Source organism: Daphnia pulex, chromosome 6, assembly GCF_021134715.1.
Source record: "Daphnia pulex isolate KAP4 chromosome 6, ASM2113471v1".
In the NCBI taxonomy this organism is placed as follows: Eukaryota; Metazoa; Arthropoda; class Branchiopoda; order Diplostraca; family Daphniidae; genus Daphnia; species Daphnia pulex.
In genome coordinates, this window is record NC_060022.1 from 330624 (window position 1) to 352851 (window position 22228).

Genomic DNA, 22228 nt, shown 5'->3' on the forward strand with positions numbered 1-22228 from the left:
TTAAAGTTTCCTAATTTTTTGTTTCAAACGATTTTTCGGCGTCGAGTGACACAAGAATAAGGAGATGGACAGACAATAGACAAATAAAACAGAAACGCCAAACAAGTGGGAAAAAGTGAAAGGTGGAAGATCAACTTTTTGATGTTGCGGAGAGCGCCCGCAGGTATGAGCATCCGGGTGGGTTGTTGCCCAATTTTTCCTCATCAAACAACCAGAGCGTGTTGTGCGTGTTTCAGTAGATATACGTACCTGCTGGGAGATATATAGGAGCATCATAATTTACGCTTTGCAAAACCTTCTTCTATTGTTCGGCCTTGAAAACTTTGTTGGATGTTCTCACGTTTCTCCTCCGGTGATATGTTAAAGATTAAGCTGAATAAAATAATAAATTCTACTTGTTCTTGTATACTGCTGTGCATAACCAGAATTTCCTGTGCAGTTTTTTTTATAAGTGAATTTTTTTCCCGATTGTATCAATATATTAAACGGGTTATAAGAATATAATGGATGGTCCCTTACTATTCATCCTTGGAGGAATCAAACAAAGACTTGCAGCAACTTCCAATTTTGAAAAGAATCAGAATGTGAAATGGCTATACGCGCTTTCATGCGGTGGTCAAAATGCTCACCGTCCTTGAAGTAGTCTTCCAAGTCCGGTTCTTCAATCTCTTATACACACGATGGTCATTACGTGCACTTCCTCACGTATATGGCAACGGAGTCTGTAAAAATATTCCAGTGTATAAGAAACACATCGCCGATAATGCCAGCAGTAATGAAATGGAGAGTGACCGCCACAATTGTTATAGGCGCCGCCATCAAAACGGCTCATGGTCGCGATGGACGATGGACGAAGACTTCCTGTTCGAGCCCATCAAAGAGAACTACACCTTTCTATTTCACCTCAATAGACTCATATTGAAGACAAGGCATCACAACTGGACTGGCTGTTCTAGTTTCAACCAGTACTTATAGAAAATGATTTCCGTAGATGGGAAATGTTTTTCTTTATTTTAAATTTAGCTTTTTTAATAATCATAAGGAGAGTTAACAGAATAAGCTGGGCCAGTAATAAGAATAAATAGGTATCAAGTTGTTATTGGGAGTGAGGAAATAGCTAATAAAATAATAGTCATTATAATAAGAAGAGTCTTGCGGAAGAGTAGTCTCCTCCGGGGGTTGGTAATCTTCATCCGGCAGAGCTATGACGTTGACAATAGTCGAGTGTCTGAACGCAGATTTTTGCCTTTTGACATCGGCTATTTCCTTGATTAAATTTTCAATTCGGATAGGTCGGCGGGAGGATGCCTCGTTGACCTTGGCATTGGCGACGTTCGGATCGCCCACGCCGGAAGGGAAACGTGCTGAGTTCCATCCAGGCGCTGCAAAGCAAGGTGCGAATAAACACACCAACGATGCAATGACCTGTACACATTTGGTAGTCAATTTTTTTACTTTAGTGAATCGGAAAAATAAATAGACTTTGTTGTCAGGAAAGAGTAAATAATAATACTTGCCAAAATCGTTTTCATTGCGGTTTCACTTCCTATGGTCAACAATAACGTATAGGCCAACTGTATTTATTTCCAAGAGGACCGGAAGAGAGGAATTAGCGAGGCCGACTGAAAGTCTGATGAACATGTAAACCTTATTATATAGGTACCAGTACTGCATTCAAGCCTATGAACGCATCAGTACCGACAAGGAATTTCAATGTTCAATTTTTAAAGAAAGGCCTTTCTTTCTTTTGAATGTGTTTTTTCCTCTATAGGCGCGGGACTTTGAAATTTCTTCTATTCCGCTGAAGCGTATCAAATCGATAATCTGTGGCGGGAGGAATTTTTTCCAGTCACGATTATTGAGAAATCACTACAAATTTTTTTTTTGTAATCGTCGATAGGCTATGCCTTGCATAAATTGTTACATAAAAGAAGCTGTTGCATAATTTTTAAAATTTATAACTACAGGTCACTGCGATCGCAAGATTTTAGGGCGGGAAACTTTAAAAAACTTTATAACTGTTAAAGTTACAAAGTAGGTCAACATGAATACTAGTCTATACAGTCTCCTATGTCTAGTAGTTCGGGCAATCGTTCCTATAATACGTTCTAAACCTACGAAGCTGCGAAGGCCAACTAATGTAACTTGATGGCAGACTAGCGCATGGACTTGGCTGTTTGTTTAATACTTTTTTCTATCGCACTTTGTTACATATGCATCAGCCAACTGGTTAGTTGTTACCAAGGCCAACCGGTGCGGTTTACTTGGGTAGCAGCAGAATTACTGTAAAACTGGTTCTTTGCGTGCAGAAAAAAACGAGTAGGAAACAAAACAATAAAATGCAAATCATTGACAGTTGTTGTCTGCGGGCACAAAGTTAACAGTATAGATGATAACCAAATCACTGCTCACCCCATCCAATCAAGAATATTTGATTGTCCAACTGAGAAATTAATTGCGTATAGGATTTGAGAGATGAAAACATTGAAAAGACAAAATTACAATCAAAAAAAGGTTTTATGTATTTCGGTATTAACATAACACAATCGAAAAATTCGAATAATCAAAGATCAATCTTGAATAAGAGCTAGTCGATTTGATTTAATAGTGTTTCTTCTCAGAGCACGGGATGCCATTGTGGAAATGGACAGCGGGAACGGCAGCTGCTGCGTGATACTGGTGGATTTCGTATTGGGGAGCAACTGGAACTGGGACAGGCTGGGCGTAAGGAGCGGCGACGGGCACCTCAACGGCGAACTTTTCAACGTTGACTTTGGTCGGGTGTTGGACGGTCACCTGGGGCGTGATTTCGGAGACGGTGCGGGCGGGAGCCAAAACTTTGGACTTTTGGACGAAGGATTCCTGTCCGACGGTTTTGGTCTGGGCCAATCCCATGAAGTCAAAGTTGGTGACGTGAGCACCGGCTCCCAAGTTGGGCTTCATGATGGTGGAAGTGTGTCCGACGACGACGGGGGTCTCGGCGTAGTGGACCCTGGTCTCGAAGGCCTGGGGGACAACATGGACTGGGGCAGCAGCGATCTGAACTGGGGCAGGTGCGGCATAGGCAACTGGGGCCGGGGCAGCGTAGGTAATTGGAGCTGGAGCAGCAACAGCTACTGGTACGGGAGCGGGAGCGGGAGCAGGAGCAGAGATGGGTGCTGGGAAATCGTATTCAACTTTGACGGGAGCGGCAACCTGGACGACTGGAGCTGGTGCGGCATAAGCAACGGGAGCAGCAACAGCGACAACTGGGGCTGGAGCCGGGGCGGAGATAGGAGCGGGGAAGTCGTATTCAACCTTAACTGGTGCAGGTGCGGCGTAGGTGATTGGTGCTGGGGCAGCAACAACAACTGGTGCCGGAGCTGGAGCAGAGATGGGTGCAGGGAAGTCGTACTCGATCTTGACTGGTGCCGGCAGGGCAACGGGAGCAGCCACCGGGACGACTGGGGCTGGTGCTGGGGCCGAAATGGGAGCGGGGAAGTCGTATTCAATTTTGACTGGAGCGGCAACAGCTACTGGAGCAGCAGCAACAACAACTGGGGCTGGTGCTGGGGCAGCAATTGGTGCAGGGAAGTCGTATTCAACCTTAACTGGTGCAGGTACCGCAACAGCTACTGGGGCTGGGGCAGGAGCTGGAGCAGATACTGGAACGGGGAAGTCGTAAGTGATTTGGGGTTGAACGGCAACCTGGACGGGCTCAGGGACGGCGTAGGTCAGGGCAGCGACTCCATGGGCACACGGGACGGCCGGGTTGACCAAGTTAGTCGGTGCGGCCGATGCGGCGGCAACCAATAGAGTGACCAAAATCTGTCAAAAGGATATCAATGTCATCAGTTTGAAATGAAATGAAGACAATAGTTTTTAAAGATTTTTCATTAATTATAAAAAATGTTAAAGATGAAGATGTTTTTTATCGAAGAAATTGTCTCTTACCAAAGGGTTCATTTTCGACTTGAGACTGAATTGAGAACTTGTCGGTAACTGACGATTGAACTGGGAGTTACGATCCATTTTTATACGCGAATAGTCGATGGGCGTCGGAGTTTCTTCCTTTGCTAACCTTGAGGACGCAACGACTAGATGGTGTTGAACATTCTCTATTCTTCTTGTGCTTCTCAAGATTTCTTCTCCTCCCACAACTCCCCCTACCATCCGTTATCTCCATCGAAGGGAAACGGGAGGGGGGTGGGGGGAGGAAGGAGGACTCAGGTCCACACCCAATTAATGATATTCGTTCGTCCAAGGCGTCGCCCTTGATCTTGAAGTTGCCGATTCGTCTCGAAGAGTCTTCCCGTATGGCAAGGTCATTTCCCTGACGTGAAATTTAATCATCCTTGTGCCTGCTCTTAATGTTCTTTTTTAGTTTACTCTTGTTTCTATTTTTATTTTCACGTTGCCCTTCTGCTTTTGAGTAGACAGGAAAAGAGTTACACGTTAGGGAAAGTGAATCCGGTTTTTCTTTTAGGGCGTGTCCCCCAACTTGTAGATTTTGATCCATCGATCAAAAGCTAAAATTCACTTTGGCTGTCTTTGTTCTGTTGCTAACCATTCAGATGACGAGAGTGGCCATCCCGATTTCGTCTCCAAACTATTCCAAGTTATTCAGAATAATAAAAATCTTGTGTTTCTTATTTCCGAATTTTTTTTTATTTCGTGTACCAATAAATAATTCTTCGATGGAAATAAATATTTAACTTACTTAATCATTGCGAAATAAAATTTCATGACATACGGCATTATCCCGGAAATGGTTATACAAATATAATAATACTACACTGCGTCTCTTTTTTAAAAATAACCACCGACAGAGACCACACCCAACAACGGAAAAGAAGAATGTTATTTGACAAAATCCGACAAAATCCAAAGTTGCCAACCACAGCAGTATACCGGACCACCAGCAAAAATCGCCCGCATACGTGTCGGTCTTGAAATGAAAAGTGTCGTTAGTTATAGTTAAATTACTATTATTAAGTGGCAAGCAAAGTTTCACAGCAGCCTTGAAGTGGACCGGAAGGACTGTAAATGTGGGTTTCAGTTGAAGCAAATTCAGTAATTACCGTACAGGTACTCATCGTCGGTATAATAATTGAGTGGATAATCGATCGGAAAATAAGACTCATCAACGATAAGATGTTGATCGTAATCCTTTGATGGACGTGAAGATCGGCTTTCGGCGATCGGCGAAGCGACTCCGATGTACGGCCAATTGGGACCGTCCGGAACCGGAACGTATTGAGCACCACCTCCGGAACTGTATGATTGCGAATCAACACCGAAGGAGCTGACCTTTGGCCTTCCAAGAAACGGCCAATTGGGACCGTCGATAATGGGAAGGTATTGGGCTCCGGTTGCGGCGCTATTGGTCACCGCACCGGGACCTCCGTAATGTGCGGGAACGACGGCCAGGGGTCCGGCGAAGGCTCCGTTGACTTTGGCGGGAACTAGAAAAGCTCCGGGAATGGAATTACCTGCTCGACTGATCCCGTTTTTGGAATTGGCTTTGGTTCTCATCTCAACTCCCTGCCGGTTTTGTCCTTTGCTCTTGGACAATTGGCCGAGGATGTAGTCGGAAAACATGTCGTTCAACTGGGACACTTGGTAAGGATCCTGCTGGTAATAATAATCGTCGCTCATCAGCGATCTGGATTGCACCGGAGCAGCCACCATGTAATAATACGGATTGTAATATCCCAGCATCCGATCGATTTCTGGCTGGTAGTAGCGGTAATTATTTGTCGGACGGGAATAATAGCGAGACGGATAGGCCGAAGCTGTCAAACTCATCATGAGGACGAGTCCGATTAACACCGTCATCGTATTCATCTATAACCGTTGAAATGCAACAGCACCACCGATAAGGGAATGATAAAACAGAAAACGAATCAAAATGAATCATGGCTAAGTAAGATGTATAGATGTATATGGCGCAGCACAGGAGCCACCACCCAGCAGTGTCTTGGCTAGTGGCCGATACAAGACTAAACATGAAAAGTGAAAAAAGACTCGGGTGAATCTGCTTTTACCTTCGAAAATGGTTACGTAGCAGTAGCCGGTTTGACGGAGAAAGCGGACTGACAAGGTTCATCTGCCAAGACCGCCAACTTATATATGCACACGCAAGGGGGGTAGACATGACGTAAGCCAGTGGGTAAAGAATCTTCTTCTTCTTCTTCTCATAATTTGGTGAAGCGCTGTATCATCACATATAATCAAGCCCATCAAGCCCAAATATGTTGGGCTCCATCTTTGCTGAAGGAATTTACAAGTGTCCATGGGGCTCAGGTATATAACTCGTTGACTGGACAATGCCCCACGATACTTACAACATATCCCCAGCAAAAATGCCGGACCGAAACTAAACATTTCTCCAACCTCTTGATGTGCTGATGGGACGGAATGGTGGTCGACGAACTCGGCGAAAAGTGCTGGCCACCGAGAGAGACGTGCGTGATACAAGGAACGTGCGTTATTGTGTGTCGCGGGTGAAAAGCCAAAGCGCGTCTCTCGTGCTGGTGATGAATGTATACGAAAAAAAGCTTTTGTCATAAATTAGATGATTGCGCGGACATCTCCGGGACCGAAACGGACAGGCCAAGGTTAAACTGGATATTCGTCTTTAAATAAACTCTATAGAAGAATGTGTAAAGCCATTTTTTCCAGCTTCTGTCACGAAGATCAAAAATCGTGAATTATAAACAATTAATTTTTTTAAAAAAAGAAGAATAACTTATAATAATAATGAGTCCAGTGAACCGTGGTGATGACATGGACATTTTTGACCAGCAACAAAAAAATTCCAAATTAGCTCGGCTTATATTATCGTCTAAACTTTTGTTGGCTGCGTGAGTCTCATGCAAATCAGCAAAGGGAGATGGCCGACTCTCAAAGGAGCGATAAGTGATGCGGGTCTATTATCATTTCATTCCAGGCAACAGCAAAAAACACTTTCAACTCATCTCCTCGAGGATTGCAGCAGCGTACTCGGAATACTCGGAAAGTACCACGCAGTAGATTCACGATATCATCACGTATTTTATCAGTAAAAACTCGTTTATTCCCGGAACGTCTTTTTTTTTGTAAGTTGATGCGCAAAGGGATGCGATTCGTCTTTTTTTTTTTTGTGTATGTTATTGTTGACGACGAAAGCGATGGCCTTGCCGAACCGCGTGATGGGCCAACTGGATGAGTCGGGTGTGGTCCACTGTCCCCCCCCCCCTTTCGAACAATGTGATCAACGTGGGTTCAAGATTCGGGAAGAATCTGTAAGATTTCTCAAGGTTGTGGCCATACATGTCATTCTTCTTTTTTCATCTTTCAAAAAGTAGTTTTATTTGTTATATGCTTAAATAGAAGAGGAAAGTTGACGAGGCAATTGGGAACGCCTTTGGCTTGAATACTAGTCTTTTTATCATTTATATACGTATATAGTTGATGATGAGTCCTTCTATGGTGCAAGTCACGAATAGTGACTTCTTATACAATCATAAGAATGACTAAGCGACTATCCACACAGGGCTATCTATAAGCCTTATCGAATTGAATGTGCGAATAAACAGAAGCGATGTTTTTTCTTTTGTATTACAATAAGCGTGAATATGAACATTTCAATCAACAGAATAAGTCTCGATTTGACATCTTGGAATATCTTGTTTATGCAACCAAAACGGACTCGCCAGCTTTGGCATCAACGGCAGCGGGGGCGACGAATGAACCGTAAGGGTAGCCGGAATAACCGTATACTGGGTAACCGAAGTATGGGGTGGCAACGGCGTGGTGGGAGACTCCGACCGGGGTCAGGACGCGCTGGACGACGGGAGTGACGGCGGCGTAGGCGTGGCCCTCAACAGTGGACCAAGCGAAGTTTCCACCAAGACGGTCGGACTTGATGATGGCGCTGTCATGGGCCGGAGCACGGACGAAGGTGGTGGCTGGGATGACGAAAGCGTTGGCGGCAGCCAAGCAAACCAAGAGGACGGCGACCTAAATTTTAAAATGTGAACATCGTTAATTATCAGCGTGAAATGTAGAATTGATTTGATCAACTTACGACTTGCATGTTGATTGAGAATGGAGAGAGTTGAAAGAGTGCTGAAAGTTAAAACGAGAGTGTTCGTTTTTCCTCCGCTTCGGTTCCACTTTATATAGTCTACGGCGACTTCCGGGTGTGGCATTTTGGGATGTTTTCGCTCTTTCCCTTTTTGCATGAACACGTATTAGATAGCCAAAGAACAACTTGGGTACTAGAGATGAAACGACCTCAGGGCGGAGTTACTCGGACCTTCACCAATTCGAAAAGATGGGCGATAAGTCCAATACCATCAGGGTGTGGCTCTTCATCTCCGTTTATGTAGAGAGGGGGGGGGGGTGAGCTCGGGATATTACGTCGTTGCTCCGCTTTGTTCGATGATGCAAAACTGGTGCGCATCCAACGCCCCTACTGGATGTCGTGAGAATAATAAAGCGATGAGTCGATTGCTGCCTCGATTCTTCTTTTATTTTTCGTCGCATTAGCCGCGTGCCATTTTTTCGTCTTATTCCTTCCCATAAATCCGACTGGTTTTTTCTCATCATTTCAAACAGAAAAACGAGTTCTCGCATCGTTCACTTTTTCAATGCCACTCGTGTCCCGGAGCGAGACGAGTTGGATGGACGATACAGAAAACTCCCCACGACGCCGCAGGGCCTTTGCTCGTCTTATAATAATCATACAAGTGCAGCAGAAGGAGCAATCTCGATTGATTATATAATTTCGATTTTGATTCGTTCTTTTTGTTTCTCGTGGTGGTCAGTCAGATAAAAGGAAAACCCACGAAATATAAAACTACCTTCACGCAAAATACGCTCGTGCGTGCAGTATATTGCCGAAAGGCACCTTGAATTTGACTTTGCTCTCGGCGGTAACATCTGAACGACATCGTGCAAGTGTGATGCTATATAGTAATGAGACTCGATAAATCTTATCCTCACTCGTCCGATTAGGTGCCGCTGTTTCAGTAGATAATCTAATGGAAATTCGTGAAATAATCAAGTCCCAGCATTATCTGGTTTTTCGTGAATTCAGACGCCACGGGCGCACGATAGCCTTTTGGAAGGGAGGAGGAGACGGGAGATTTCCTTTTTCTTCTTCGTTTTTTTTTCTTTATTTAAATGCCATTTTTGGTCAAACTGAATTTCTTGCTACAAGATATAAAAAGCGGATTCAATTCTAGATTTATTTTTTTACTTTTCTGGTTTGTGCAGATGTTCTACCATCAGCAAGGCTATATAAGACTATCACAAAAAGCGACGATTGAGAACTCTGATGGATTACTCACGCTTCTTCGAAATGTAAATTTAAAAAAAAAAGTAGATTATAAAAGAATTTCCATTCTGGTTTCAATTGAGAAGTTTCGGCATCACGGAACTGCTGGTATCTGACATTTTGCGTGAACTTGTCTTCTACTTTGAACGCTGCTGCTGGTTTATTGCTGGACTGATGAAGAGAAAAAATGTTGCGACTTAATAGACTGGCTTGATTGAGCTTGCTGCAAGGAAAAAATACAAAAAAATATACGGCAGTAAATTATGATTCGGCGAGATGTAAAAAATAAAAGAGGTCTTGTTGTTTTGTTGTTTAAGCAGTTCGTTGTAGTTCATGCAATCACATTTATTGAGATAAATAGAGAGAATTGTTGGCCTTAGGAATTATACGATGCGAAATAATAATAGTAAATATATGAACGCCAGAAGCTGATGGTTTTTTAAATGAGGTACACAAATGAAATTATTCTCTTTATTAAAAATGGATTAGAGCCTGACAAATGACGAGAATGAAAAAAAAACAAAACAAATATAGATTTTTAAAATTCTTGCTTGTGTCCAATTCAACGTTCCTAAATGTGTATGGAAATTTTGTATGCAAAAAAATAAAAACTAGAAATACTAAACCGAAAATGCTTGGCATTAGAATTCTACATTCACGGAATAACAAAAAATTTTGATTAAAGGAATGAATGCATGTTCCATAATCGACAGGAGACGGTACACACGTGAGCTGATTTTGTTAGCTTTTTTCTCCACATTTGGACTCAATTTGTAGATGAGTGGAAAACATATTTGTGTTTAACGTTGTTTTTTAAAACTTTTATTGAGACGGTTAGAGTTGCCAAAACCAGATCGAATGATGCGAAAATGTAGCCTGATTACTAGCTGAAAGGTGGTTAAAGAAAGGGAAAAGACTTGAGAATACCACAGACGAGCGCTGTTAAAATGACAGCCATGGGAATCGGCCTTGGAAATTCAGGATTCGGGAAGAGATTATTCGACCAAGGGTGTGGTTTCCATCTGCATGAAGCGCTCTGCGCTATCGCTATATAAAGCGGAACAAGGGAAAAGGGAAACAGAACACATTCTCCCATCTTGCCTTTCAGCACTTCTCTTCACTCTCAATTCAACATGCAAGTCGTAAGTCGATTGAAATCATTTCATACAACTTCTTGCAACATTGGCTTTCAAATGTTTAATTTGCAACTTCCCAACATTACTTAATTGTTAACTATTAAATGAAATTGCAGATCGCCGTCCTCTTGGTTTGCTTGGCTGCCGCCAACGCTTTCTACGTTCCAGCCACCACCTTCGTCCGTGCTCCGGCTCATGACAGCGCCATCATCAAGTCCGACCGTCTTGGTGGAAACTTCGCTTATTCCACTGTTGAGGGCCACGCCTACGCCGCCGTCACTCCCGTCGTCCAGCGCGTCCTCACCCCGGTCGGAGTCTCTCACCACGCCGTTGCCACCCCTTACTTCGGTTACCCAGCATACGGTTATTCCGGCTACCCTTACGGTTCATTCGTCGCTCCCGCTGCCGTTGATGCCAAAGCTGGCGAGTCCGTTTTGGTTGCATAAACAAGATATTCCAAGATGTACCGATACTTACTTTGTTGAATAAGATTTACATACACGCCTTTTTACAAAATCGAATCAAAATGAAATCTCTCTCATAATTCTTCGTTCAACAAAAATAGCAGTCCATTATTTTCTACCATTTGTAAAGCAGTTTGAAGTTATTGGTGGCTATCTCTAGATTTTAAATTTCCCATTCAGTTATCACGCTAGATTTACTTCAATAACACACAAGGACAAAGATGGATCTTTTCTAGTACAGTCACTCTAACGCGTGCATCAGCCCAAATATTATAATAACAGGAGCAGTTTATTGAGCTGAACATTATTTTCCCAGATGTTTTTATCACGCAATAACATCTGAAATATTGCATTCATAATTCTGAAAAAAAGAAAGAAATACATGTGAATATCCCCTACAGCAATAATAACATTTCCCGAACAACAGCGATAGAGCTGTATGCTGATTTTACAACGCAGATAAAATACCCGATAGGGAGGATCTAGTTATCACGAAATAATTTCTGCAACCAGTAACTTGGCTGAAGACTGCCGAAGACTGTTCCGCTATAAAATCATAAAACAGGGGATTACTATAAAAATCAAGGACATCTATGTAGAATAATAAATGTTTCCTGGCGACTCATCTTGCTTTGTGATTACAACTCACGAAAGGAGACTCTTAAAAAAAAAGGAAGTGATCATCGGTTGAAGGTGTACGTATATAGATCCCAATGGAATTCAATGAAAGTGGACTTCATTAAAAAGCGAATAATCGCTTAGTCATGCGCATTATTCATTTAGGAATTATTTTCTTTCATAAGCGGAGTAGCCTACTCTTTATGTGACGCAAGGAATTTGTGCTGACACAATGAAGTTGGAATAAAATGAACTTGGCGTTTTCTCACGAATCAGTGAATTGTATAAAAAATTTCGAATCATCTGAATAAGTATCGGTACATCTTGGAATATCTTGTTTATGCAACCAAAACGGACTCGCCAGCTTTGGCATCAACGGCAACGGGGGCGACGAATGAACCGTAAGGGTAGCCGGAATAACCGTATGCTGGGTAACCGAAGTAGGGGGTGGCAACGGCGTGGTGGGAGACTCCGACGGGGGTGAGGACGCGCTGGACGACGGGAGTGACGGCGGCGTAGGCGTGGCCCTCAACAGTGGAATAAGCGAAGTTTCCACCAAGACGGTCGGACTTGATGATGGCGCTGTCATGAGCCGGAGCACGGACGAATGTGGTGGCTGGAACGTAGAAAGCATTGGCGGCGGCCAAGCAAACCAAGAGGACGGCGATCTTGAAATTACAATTTTAAACAAATAATTAAAGAATCTAGTAGAGCAAATAAGAATATGCGCTAACGAATTGAACTTACGACTTGCATGTTGATTGAGAGTGGAGAGAGGTACTGAAAAGTGAGACGGAAGAGTGTGTTCGAACTTCTCTCATCCCGCCGAGTCTTTTATACTGGGACGAGCAATCGGGCGTGTCTTACAGTTTAGTCTTCGCCAACTTTAACCTTCAACATAACGAAACGCGCTTCTGTACGGGCGTGGCTATCACCTGCAGGCGACTCGGAGTCTCTGTTACGGGAGACTGGAGCTTCCCTATTAGCGGATCGCACGCCCTTCCGTATATCAAAGTGGCTCCTACCAGCAGAGTTTTGAAACATCATCAATACCGGTTTCCTTCAAGGTATCCCACTTCCCTTTGTGTGGCAATCTACACCGGATCGTCGGAGTGCTACCCGAGTTAATTTGAGCAAACTTAATTTTGTTGCCATCAACATTTATTCACTATATCCAAAATCATTTCAAGTTTGAATTGGGTTGACAACAGTAGGGATGATTAACAATGAGACGCGATGATTCAGTTATAGTCCGACAACAAGTTCGAGACATCAAATTAAAATAATCTGTTCAGAATCGTAAAAAGATTTCAGCATTCTTTTATGATGACGTCGGCGCACAAAGCCAAAAAGGATGATTCCGCATATTTCATTGCGTTATGTTATGATTACCGACTTATAGGTTCAAAGAAGGACGTCACGTTCAAGACCATTGTATATTTCTTTGTAAATACATTACTGCCTCATGAGCGGAGCAAGAAGACAAACGTGAAAGGAGAGCTCGAAAGAATGTGGATGAAACTCGCGTCAGTAATAGAGGTTACACACGTCTCGGCGCTTCCTTGTTTTCGGTTACCCACTTATTATTCTTCAAGTTCAGGTTCTCTACACAGGCTATAAAACTGATTTGGCCTTGGACTGGTTGGGCATCGGGTTCCTGTTTCGTCGTCGCTTTTACTCTGTTACACTTATTAGCATTTCAAGTACACCTAGAATCTTAAACCGTAATCGGGAATAGGGTTTTTATTATTTAGGGCAGAAAGTGATTTAAAGCGCTGATTGGAGTCCTCCGGCAGCCACAATGTTCTCCCCTGTAATGTACGATGAATCATCTGACGCCAGAAACGAGGCTAAACCCGCCATCTCTTCGGGTTGCCCATTTCTGCATATTGTATAAAAATGAGAAGAATAACTATCCAATTCAACTTGACTTTTTGTTTTAGCTTATCCCATAAATACCTTCGCAACGGACAGTTGTGCTTCATGAATTTGATCGCCCTCTCATCTTTGGTAATCTAAATGTAATTCATTTTGAGAGCCAATTAATTGATGCATATGTTACACGAGAACTTACCGCTTCACCGAATCTTGTTTCAATCAGACCAGGACATATGCAATTAACGCGCACTCCTCTAGGGCCCAATTCCAGGGCCATCAACTTGGTCAATCCTAGAAGAGCCGTTTTGCTCAGGGCATACGCTCCCAGAACATCCTTCTAACAATACGAAAAAGGACAATTCAGATTAAATTTTTCTTTCGAATGCAACTGAAATTTAGCTAACTGCGTAATTGGGAATATATCCCATAAGAGAAGAAACGAATATGACGGAAGCTTTTCCTCTCTTCTCCATGTGCGGAATCGCTTCTTTGGCTAGGAAGAATGAGGATTTCACGTTGACGTTGAAAATCTTGTCCCAAACGGCTTCAGTACACTGGAAAATAATTCGAAGCTATTTTAAAATTCATTAGAAGTGTAAGGATCGGTTGTATACGTTCATGATGCGTCCAGGATCTGGATTGACAGCTGCGTTGGATATTAGAATATCGAATCCGCCGAATTCTGCCACAGTATTTCCAATCAGCCTTTCACGATCTTCTTTCTTGCCGACGTGACACACCACGCCCGAAACGGAAAGGCCCTCCGTTTTCAGCTTTTCAACAGCAGTATCGACATTTTTCTGTTTCCGGCTACTGATGACAACATGAGCCCCATCCACAGCCAAACGCTGGGCAATGCTAAACCCAATACTTCCAATAAATAATAATAATAAAAAAATATCAGACATAACATTTAAAGCAAGAGAAATACTGAAATAGTGATCAAAATATCCAAGTCACGAAAAGTGTAACACACCCGTCGGTGGATGCCGTGACAACAGCCACTCGACCCTGCAAGGATCTCCGCAGACGAGCCATTTCAGCCACCGACCCGAATTTCCTAGCAAGTTGAATAATCAAACTGTTTTGCATGTTCAGGAATTTGGTTTGTTAGGGTCCCTTGTAAAAGCTTCACAAAAATTTGGCAGCTGTCAAATCTGAATAAATAGAAAAAAAGACTCTTTTCCTATTGCTGCTTTGGGAAAGCTTAGAAAATAATACAAAGAAAAAAGGGGGAGTATTACTCACTTGTTTTTTTTTCTGTTTAATCCCTTTGTTACCTCTAATTAGTTTGCTTATTCTCTCCACTATTCAGGACGAACTTATCCACAGGTGCCTGCTAGTATTAAAGATACTACCTACAAACAACGACGACTGTTCGAAAAGGTTCTCTCCCGTACCAGCGCATTCTAATGGGCAGTTTCGTAAGTTGCTGTACAATTCAGTTCGAATGTTGGCCATCAGCATCCGGGCATCCGGCTACTAGGCGTCCGGCGGATTTTTCGAAATGAGCGATGAGCACTAGCGCTACAAATCTAGTTTTGCAGTTTGATTGTATTAACCGAATAACCGGTTTATTCGATTTATTTAGTTTTATTTACTTTTAGTTTATTTTATTATTTTACCCGATCGTTTTTATTGAATAGTATTTGTTTGTTTTAAGACAAATTCAATAAAAACTGGATAAGAAAAAAACTTCTGAGTCAATTTTTGACTCATTTTCGCAATCTGGCATAGGCAAAACCGGGCCATCCCAGATTGCAGACTACAATTTAGGGAAAGACACTTTACGAAATGTCAATTTTTAGAAAGAGTGAGAAAATACTAGAAATTATAGATAAAAGTCATAAAACAATATGCAAGGAAATAGTTTGTGTGTACTTCACAAACACATTCTTCTATTTTGGCAGGTATGTGTGTCTTAATTTTGTAAACCTTAGTGTGAATTATTTTGTAGTGTAGAAAGCTGGCAGAGGCAGTCATCACAGGCATAACTTTTTTCTTGTCAGAGGCCAATATGAGGATTGGCTGAATCAGAAGAAAACTCGTGAAAATGATGGTCATCATTTCAGGCATCTCAGAGTTTTCTTGTCCAACATCATCCATGTGAATCACTTGGTGGTTCTCGTTGGTGAAGCAACTTAAACACTTAGAACTACTTACAGGTTTTACAGAGTACATCTTTTAATGCTCTGAAATTGCCGAATTGGGTCATCAATAGAAGTTCTTATTACATAACATTGAATAGATTTTTTGCTTTAAAGGAAAGAGGCAGTCGACAGAGCTGTGAAGGTCGAACACACACGCACGACTGCCTTTCACTAGTTCTCTACGTGAAACAACAAAAAGTCAACATTACGGTCTATAATAGTATACAGACGCACAACATTTCCACGTGCTTTCTGATTTGATAAGCACTTTTGGGGTTGTTGCCAAGGCCAAAAAGTGGAATTCGCTAATTGCCGTTATTACCCAAAATTTAGTAACGTGACGTATTATTGATTGATTTCATGAGTCATCAAACTAATAAAATTTTCAGATTAGATTGTCATACTCTAATTTGTAAAACAGACATCATTACCCACCTTTTTAACATTTGTAATGAAAACAAATATGTTACAATCAGGTTTCGTATATTTCCGGTATTAACAATTCGTTTAAGTCTTTTATCAACGCTTCTGAGCCATTGTCAAAGATATTTAAAGTATTCAAGTTAGTCGATTTGATTTAATAGTGTTTCTTGTCAGCGCACGGGATGCCATTGTGGAAATGGACAGCGGGAACGGCAGCTGGTGCGTGATACTGGTGGATTTCGTATTGGGGAGCAACTGGAACTGGGACGGGCTGGGCGTAAGGAGCGGCGACGGGCACCTCAACGGCGAACTTTTCAACGTTGACTTTGGTCGGGTGTTGGACGGTCACCTGGGGCGTGATTTCGGAGACGGTGCGGGCGGGAGCCAAAACTTTGGACTTTTGGACGAAGGATTCCTGTCCGACGGTTTTGGTCTGGGCCAATCCCATGAAGTCGAAATTGGTGACGTGAGCACCGGCTCCCAAGTTGGGCTTCATGATGGTGGAAGTGTGTCCGACGACGACGGGGGTCTCGGCGTAGTGGACCCTGGTCTCGAATGCCTGGGGGACAACATGGACTGGGGCAGGTGCGGCATAGGCAACTGGGGCCGGGGCAGCGTAGGTAATTGGAGCTGGAGCAGCAACAGCTACTGGTACGGGAGCGGGAGCGGGAGCAGGAGCAGAGATGGGTGCTGGGAAATCGTATTCAACTTTGACGGGAGCGGCAACCTGGACGACTGGAGCTGGTGCGGCATAAGCAACGGGAGCAGCAACAGCGACAACTGGGGCTGGAGCCGGGGCGGAGATAGGAGCGGGGAAGTCGTATTCAACCTTAACTGGTGCAGGTGCGGCATAGGTGATTGGTGCTGGGGCAGCAACAACAACTGGTGCCGGAGCTGGAGCAGAGATGGGTGCAGGGAAGTCGTACTCGATCTTGACTGGTGCCGGCAGGGCAACGGGAGCAGCAACCGGGACGACTGGGGCTGGTGCTGGGGCCGAAATGGGAGCGGGGAAGTCGTATTCAATTTTGACTGGAGCGGCAACTGGAGCTGGAGCAGTAGCAACAACAACTGGGGCTGGTGCTGGGGCAGCAATTGGTGCAGGAAAGTCGTATTCAACCTTAACTGGTGCAGGTACGGCAACAGCTACTGGGGCTGGGGCAGGAGCTGGAGCAGATACTGGAACGGGGAAGTCGTAAGTGATTTGGGGTTGAACGGCAACCTGGACGGGCTCAGGGACGGCGTAGGTCAGGGCAGCCGGGTAAGGGACTGGGGCAGCGGCGGCGTAGGCCACGGCAGCGACTCCATGGGCACACGGGACGGCCGGGTTGACCAAGTTAGTCGGTGCGGCCGATGCGGCGGCAACCAATAGAGTGACCAAAATCTGTCAAAAGGAAATTAATTTAATCGGTTTATGAAATTAAAAACATTTTTAAAGAGCGTTCATCAATTATAAAAATGTTAAAGATGAAGAAATTTTTTATCGAAGAAGTTGTCTCTTACCAAAGGGTTCATTTTCGACTTGAGACTGAATTGAGAACTTGTCGGTAACTGACGATTGAACTAGGAGCTACGATCCATTTTTATACGGTAGAAGTCGTTGGGCGTTGGACTAACCTTGGAGACGCAAATGCTAGCAGAGATGTTGCCGGACATTCTTCGTCTTCTCTTTCTTATTTCATTTGGTTTGCTTCTTTACCTGGCTATAACTCCCCCACAATTCCAATTTCTTTGATTCAGGTGGAAAAGGAGGAAAACTGGTCTCCCACCCAATTAATGGTATTCGTTCGTCCAAGGCGTCGCCCTTGATCTGAAAGTTGCCGATTCGTCTCGAAGAGTCTTCCCGTGTGGCAAGGTCACTACCTGGCGGCTACACTGCACAGCCATCCCATAATTTTCTTTTATTGCTATTTCCAGTTCCTCTTTTCTTTTTAATTTGAAAGAGAAGAGATAGGCAGCGAAGTGGCTATCCGGTTTTTTTTCTTCTTTGGGCGTGCCCCAGACACCAACATATACCAAATTTCATAGGTACTGTCCATCAATCAAGCTCTCCAAAATGCAGGCTCCTATACAAATTATTTCGGTTGGCTTTTACTTGCATCACAGATACGTGAATAGAGATATCACATTTGAAATTCTTTACAGAAGGTAAACGACCCAAAAACATTATTGAGTAAGGACCTTTTTGTGTATTTAAAATTCGATTGTTAAGAGAGTTAAAAGAGAATTAAAAAACAATCCTAAAAGTTATCCTTAACCAAGTTAATTTCCCAATTGTTGCATGGTAAACCACACCCAATTTTCAACCCGTGGAATAGAGAATTCTTAAAATCCCGTTTCTTTTGGTTTAGAAAATTTCGTTTCAGTTACTAATTGCAAAATCTGTGCTTTAATTGTTTTGCGTGATTCTTTTCAAGAGACGAAGGACGATCCGTTCAGTGATGCACTGATGGGTTGGGCGAGTTTGGGCGTTTTCTTCTATACGCACGGTCACAAAAAACTCACGACAAGGTTCTGATCTGGAAGATCTTTCAAGGCTATGGCGCAACACGTGTGACATTCTGTTATTCGCATTTACGGGGGAAACAAACTGGCAACATGAAGCCCAACGAATGTGATTATTAATTAGTGATGCGACAGTTAGAGAAATTTCGAATGAAATTTTAACTATTCAAGTATTACCAGACTTATAATATTATCAGAGTGCGTAATATTTTATTGGTTTTAGTGTTATTTTTTCTGCTTATTTACAATAACGAGATACGGTTGATCTAAATTGAAAGTTTGTTTAATGCCTGTCTTGCTTAGAAAGAATAGGTAATCCCTGGATGATGTAAAAAGAAAGGAAGGTTTAAGGACATTGGTGCCTTTGTAAGTCCAGGAATTGGAGGACGACACCAAAGTAAGGGTGTGGTTGTTCCATATGCACGTAGTAACTCTGAGCTATATAAAATGGAACACAAAAACCAGAAACAGTACACACTCTTCTCATCTTAGCTTCTACGACTCCTCTTTCAACTTCAACATGCAAGTCGTAAGTCGATCAAATGATTTAATTGATTTCACGCTAATATCTATACTAATTTTTTTTAATAATTTTCAAGATCGCCGTCCTCTTGGTTTGCTTGGCTGCCGCCAACGCTTTCTACGTTCCAGCCACCACATTCGTCCGTGCTCCGGCTCATGACAGCGCCATCATCAAGTCCGACCGTCTTGGTGGAAACTTCGCTTATTCCACTGTTGAGGGCCACGCCTACGCCGCCGTCACCCCCGTCGTCCAACGCGTCCTGACCCCGGTCGGAGTCTCCCACCACGCCGTTGCCACCCCTTACTTCGGTTACCCAGCATACGGTTATGCCGGCTACCCTTACGGTTCATTCGTCGCTCCCGCTGCCGTTGATGCCAAAGCTGGCGAGTCCGTTTTGGTTGCATAAACAAGATATTCCAAGATGTACCCAGACTTTTTGTGTTGACTGAGATGTTCTTAATACACGCAATTTTTTCAATCGCTTTTAAAACGATTCGTAAAGATTTCTTAGTACAAGCATAAGCTACGGATTTGGTTTGTAAAAAATTTTTTCCTACTTGCTACGACCGTACGACGGCTCTTTTTGCGATTATTGTCGCAAATGTCCGCAAGTAAGGATTCAGTTGCGACAGTTGTTGCAAAATAAATCGGGTGGTGATGGTGATTTGGATATAACATCGCGGTATTAAGACTCGGCAACATTGTCATTCTCAAAACCCAATATGTGTGGGCTTGCAGAAAACAAACTAGAGATATAATCATATGCCTCAATAAAAATTATTATTTTTTAAATTAAATTTTTAACCGCTTTTATCGTTTGATTATTTTAGAGGTTTGAATTGTTTTTAGGAGGAGGGGAGCGATTTTCAATTATATCGATTATCGATATCTTAAACAAAGCATGACAAAATGGCTAAATAGAATATTAGTGTCGTCTGCTGCTTTCGGTGTTTGAAACTCGAAAGTTTCGAAAAAGAGACAAAACTATAATTCTTCTGAAGAAAACTGAGTCATCACTTTTTTGGAAACCTACCGTGGCTGCACGGAAAACAGCACAACAAATTATTATAGCTTAAATGTGGTCGTCGTTCAACTCTGATGTCAAGTTTCTTTATAGTTCCGCTTAATTACTCACTCCTTGCTGTTTAACAGGTAAATTAAACCAATAATACAAATGGGATGATTACAGGAATATGGGATCGTAAACAAGAGTTAAAATCTGTTCCATCACATTTGTGAAATTTTAGTGTATGACTAGCATCTTTCATGTAAGCTCTCTGTCGATGCAGTACAGTTTGTTTTCACTATCATTTTCATTGTGGAGATTTGAGGCCTGAGCCAATCTTTGTAACAACAAGATTTGCTAGTTTTGTTTGTGCTAGCATTGATCTGACATCACAACAATTTCAGTGTCATCGTAAGGATAGCTAATGATTTTTCTTACTTTTATTCCTGTGACCTGCTAGATATTTTAATGATTCATTACTTGAACAAATGCAGTGCATTACATGGAAACCTTTGATTCTCACATTTATTAAAATAAGAGTTTACCCACTATCTCGTTTTCAACTTTTCCTCATTTGTTGTTTCTGTAAATATTTTTCCTAATACATTTTTAATTTTTCATTTAGATAAACCGAGACAAACAGCATCCTGATTGGAGAATCCAATGTCGATCGAGTTACGTCATGTGAATGTGGGTGTATTCACGAGGACTCCCTTTTTCCTAGCCTGCCTGGTGGATTCAACTTCTCTTCGAAAGGAGCACTTGTGGATGCCTGGCTGTATTTCCCAGGCTTTAAAGGTAGGACAAATTTATCTCTATTCTTTGTCTTTGACTGTTTGGTGGCGTTGAATCGTAAAGTACGGAGTACGATTACAGAGTTTACAGAGCTAGGCTTTTGACTGGAACTGTTTTCTCTTGCCGTTTTCGTTTACTCAGTCGGGGATCATTAAATTAGTCATTTGTAGAACGTATGTTGATCAGGCCTGTTTTTGTTACCTATGTCTTTGGGTAAACAATCAAATTTGAAAATATTTTCACTTTTACTAGTTTACTAGTTGGACTTAAAATGTTATGACTAAGAGGACTGCAGTCCTGCACCGGCACTTCCTGGTTTTTGTTAGTACAACAGACAAGAGGTAGTCGTATGCAACAGAAATAAAAACGAGTTATTCTTTTTGTTTTATGAAATGTTTATTATCAGAATGAAATCTTGATCAATCAGGACAGAAATTTAAGTTAAGGAGATTTTTGTTTGGTATCAGGCGGTGAACCAGTGATCCTCGTGCTTCAGGGAAAGAGTTCCGAGGTGTTCGTTGATGCGGAACTGTCGACCGCGACGGATCCAGCGGATTTTCAGGTTTTCGTAAAAGATGTTCCATTCGTTGTGATCGTAGTTCATGTCGACGTAAGCGTCCACCATCAAGTCCGGATAGGTGCGATCGCAATGCTCGCGTATCTTTTTGACGTCACGATCGAATAGGATCAGATCCACCAAAATCGGGTCAAAGAGAAGCACTTCTGTCGGATACGAACGAGTCCAGGGCCACGGGCGAACTGGGCAATAAATGACGGCCACTCGATTACCTCGAATCACTTTGGAGAATCCGGTATTATCGGCCGTTTCAATCTTGAGTGTCAAGTAATTGTTCGACAACTCTTCCACCAGCTGGAGTAGTTCGCGGCGGAATTCCCCGACATCCGGAATATTAATGCTGTCGCACGGCCCTCGAGTCAGAATCTTTTTGCTTTGCGACATCTCCAAGTTTTGTCGGTATTCCTTGACGCTGAAATCCAATTTGTAAGTCGAGTCTTGTTCAACAATTTCCTCATAGTGGAGCTGGCTATTGCGCGGAAGAGGGTGGGATTCTCGGTAAAGGTGTTCCAGCGCGTTGAGTCGTTCGCAAAGTTCAGTGGCGACATCGAGATTGGCGTAGATTTTGTTAACTACCATTTTACCACCAGGTGCTCCAGCAGTCGCTTGGGTGATTTTGAGGATGGCTCCGTGATGCGCATCTGGTTTGCAGTAAATGCTGAAGTCTTTCGAGCGAATCGTAAATTTTCTGAAGAAAGTGAAGTAAGGCGACATTTTTCGGACAGTGAGTTTGTTTTGAAGTTGAAAGGGTTCGAACAACGACAACATTTGGAATTGCACAAGCTATAGCGAAGCTTATATAGACTGTGGTGGTGTTGCTCGAGTGTGCAAATCAATTTTCCCGATGTATTT

At 42.8% G+C, this 22228-nt stretch overlaps 5 protein-coding genes across 9 annotated transcripts; 2 read left to right on the forward strand and 3 right to left on the reverse strand.

The window, feature by feature from the left end:
* Nucleotides 1–2498: 2498 nt before the first annotated feature.
* LOC124196405 (calphotin-like) lies at nucleotides 2499–17607 on the reverse strand. 3 transcript variants are annotated; one of them, XM_046591477.1, is made up of 3 exons: nucleotides 17474–17607; nucleotides 17175–17354; nucleotides 2499–3669 (listed from the first exon to the last, which is right to left on the reverse strand). In XM_046591477.1, the coding sequence occupies exons 1-3, from the start codon at nucleotides 17483–17485 to the stop codon at nucleotides 2602–2604; spliced, it is 1260 nt and encodes a 419-aa protein (XP_046447433.1). In that variant the 5' UTR covers nucleotides 17486–17607; the 3' UTR covers nucleotides 2499–2601. The 3 variants fall into 3 exon arrangements, with proteins under 3 accessions (XP_046447433.1, XP_046447434.1, XP_046447432.1); XM_046591478.1 differs by having other exon boundaries at nucleotides 2499–3006; nucleotides 16533–17354; XM_046591476.1 differs by lacking the exons at nucleotides 17175–17354; nucleotides 17474–17607 and adding exons at nucleotides 3934–5826; nucleotides 6027–6164 and having other exon boundaries at nucleotides 2499–3807.
* On the reverse strand, nucleotides 7564–12413 carry LOC124196422. 3 transcript variants are annotated; one of them, XM_046591507.1, is made up of 2 exons: nucleotides 12270–12396; nucleotides 7564–7983 (listed from the first exon to the last, which is right to left on the reverse strand). In XM_046591507.1, the coding sequence occupies exons 1-2, from the start codon at nucleotides 12276–12278 to the stop codon at nucleotides 7654–7656; spliced, it is 339 nt and encodes a 112-aa protein (XP_046447463.1). In that variant the 5' UTR covers nucleotides 12279–12396; the 3' UTR covers nucleotides 7564–7653. The 3 variants fall into 3 exon arrangements, with proteins under 3 accessions (XP_046447463.1, XP_046447462.1, XP_046447464.1); XM_046591506.1 differs by lacking the exon at nucleotides 12270–12396 and adding an exon at nucleotides 8051–8207; XM_046591508.1 differs by lacking the exon at nucleotides 7564–7983 and adding an exon at nucleotides 11783–12190 and having other exon boundaries at nucleotides 12270–12413.
* LOC124196421 lies at nucleotides 10296–10961 on the forward strand. Its single transcript, XM_046591505.1, has 2 exons — nucleotides 10296–10446; nucleotides 10557–10961. The coding sequence occupies exons 1-2, from the start codon at nucleotides 10438–10440 to the stop codon at nucleotides 10884–10886; spliced, it is 339 nt and encodes a 112-aa protein (XP_046447461.1). The 5' UTR covers nucleotides 10296–10437; the 3' UTR covers nucleotides 10887–10961.
* LOC124196411 (dehydrogenase/reductase SDR family member 4-like) lies at nucleotides 12945–14792 on the reverse strand. Its single transcript, XM_046591494.1, has 7 exons — nucleotides 14649–14792; nucleotides 14377–14557; nucleotides 14015–14270; nucleotides 13805–13954; nucleotides 13597–13737; nucleotides 13482–13537; nucleotides 12945–13404 (listed from the first exon to the last, which is right to left on the reverse strand). Exons 2-7 carry the CDS (start codon nucleotides 14490–14492, stop codon nucleotides 13290–13292), a joined length of 834 nt encoding a protein of 277 aa, XP_046447450.1. The 5' UTR covers nucleotides 14493–14557; nucleotides 14649–14792; the 3' UTR covers nucleotides 12945–13289.
* LOC124196423 lies at nucleotides 15195–19473 on the forward strand. The gene is made up of 3 exons (XM_046591509.1): nucleotides 15195–15310; nucleotides 18779–19004; nucleotides 19075–19473. The coding sequence occupies exons 2-3, from the start codon at nucleotides 18894–18896 to the stop codon at nucleotides 19402–19404; spliced, it is 441 nt and encodes a 146-aa protein (XP_046447465.1). The 5' UTR covers nucleotides 15195–15310; nucleotides 18779–18893; the 3' UTR covers nucleotides 19405–19473.
* The last annotated feature ends 2755 nt before the right edge of the window (nucleotides 19474–22228 follow it).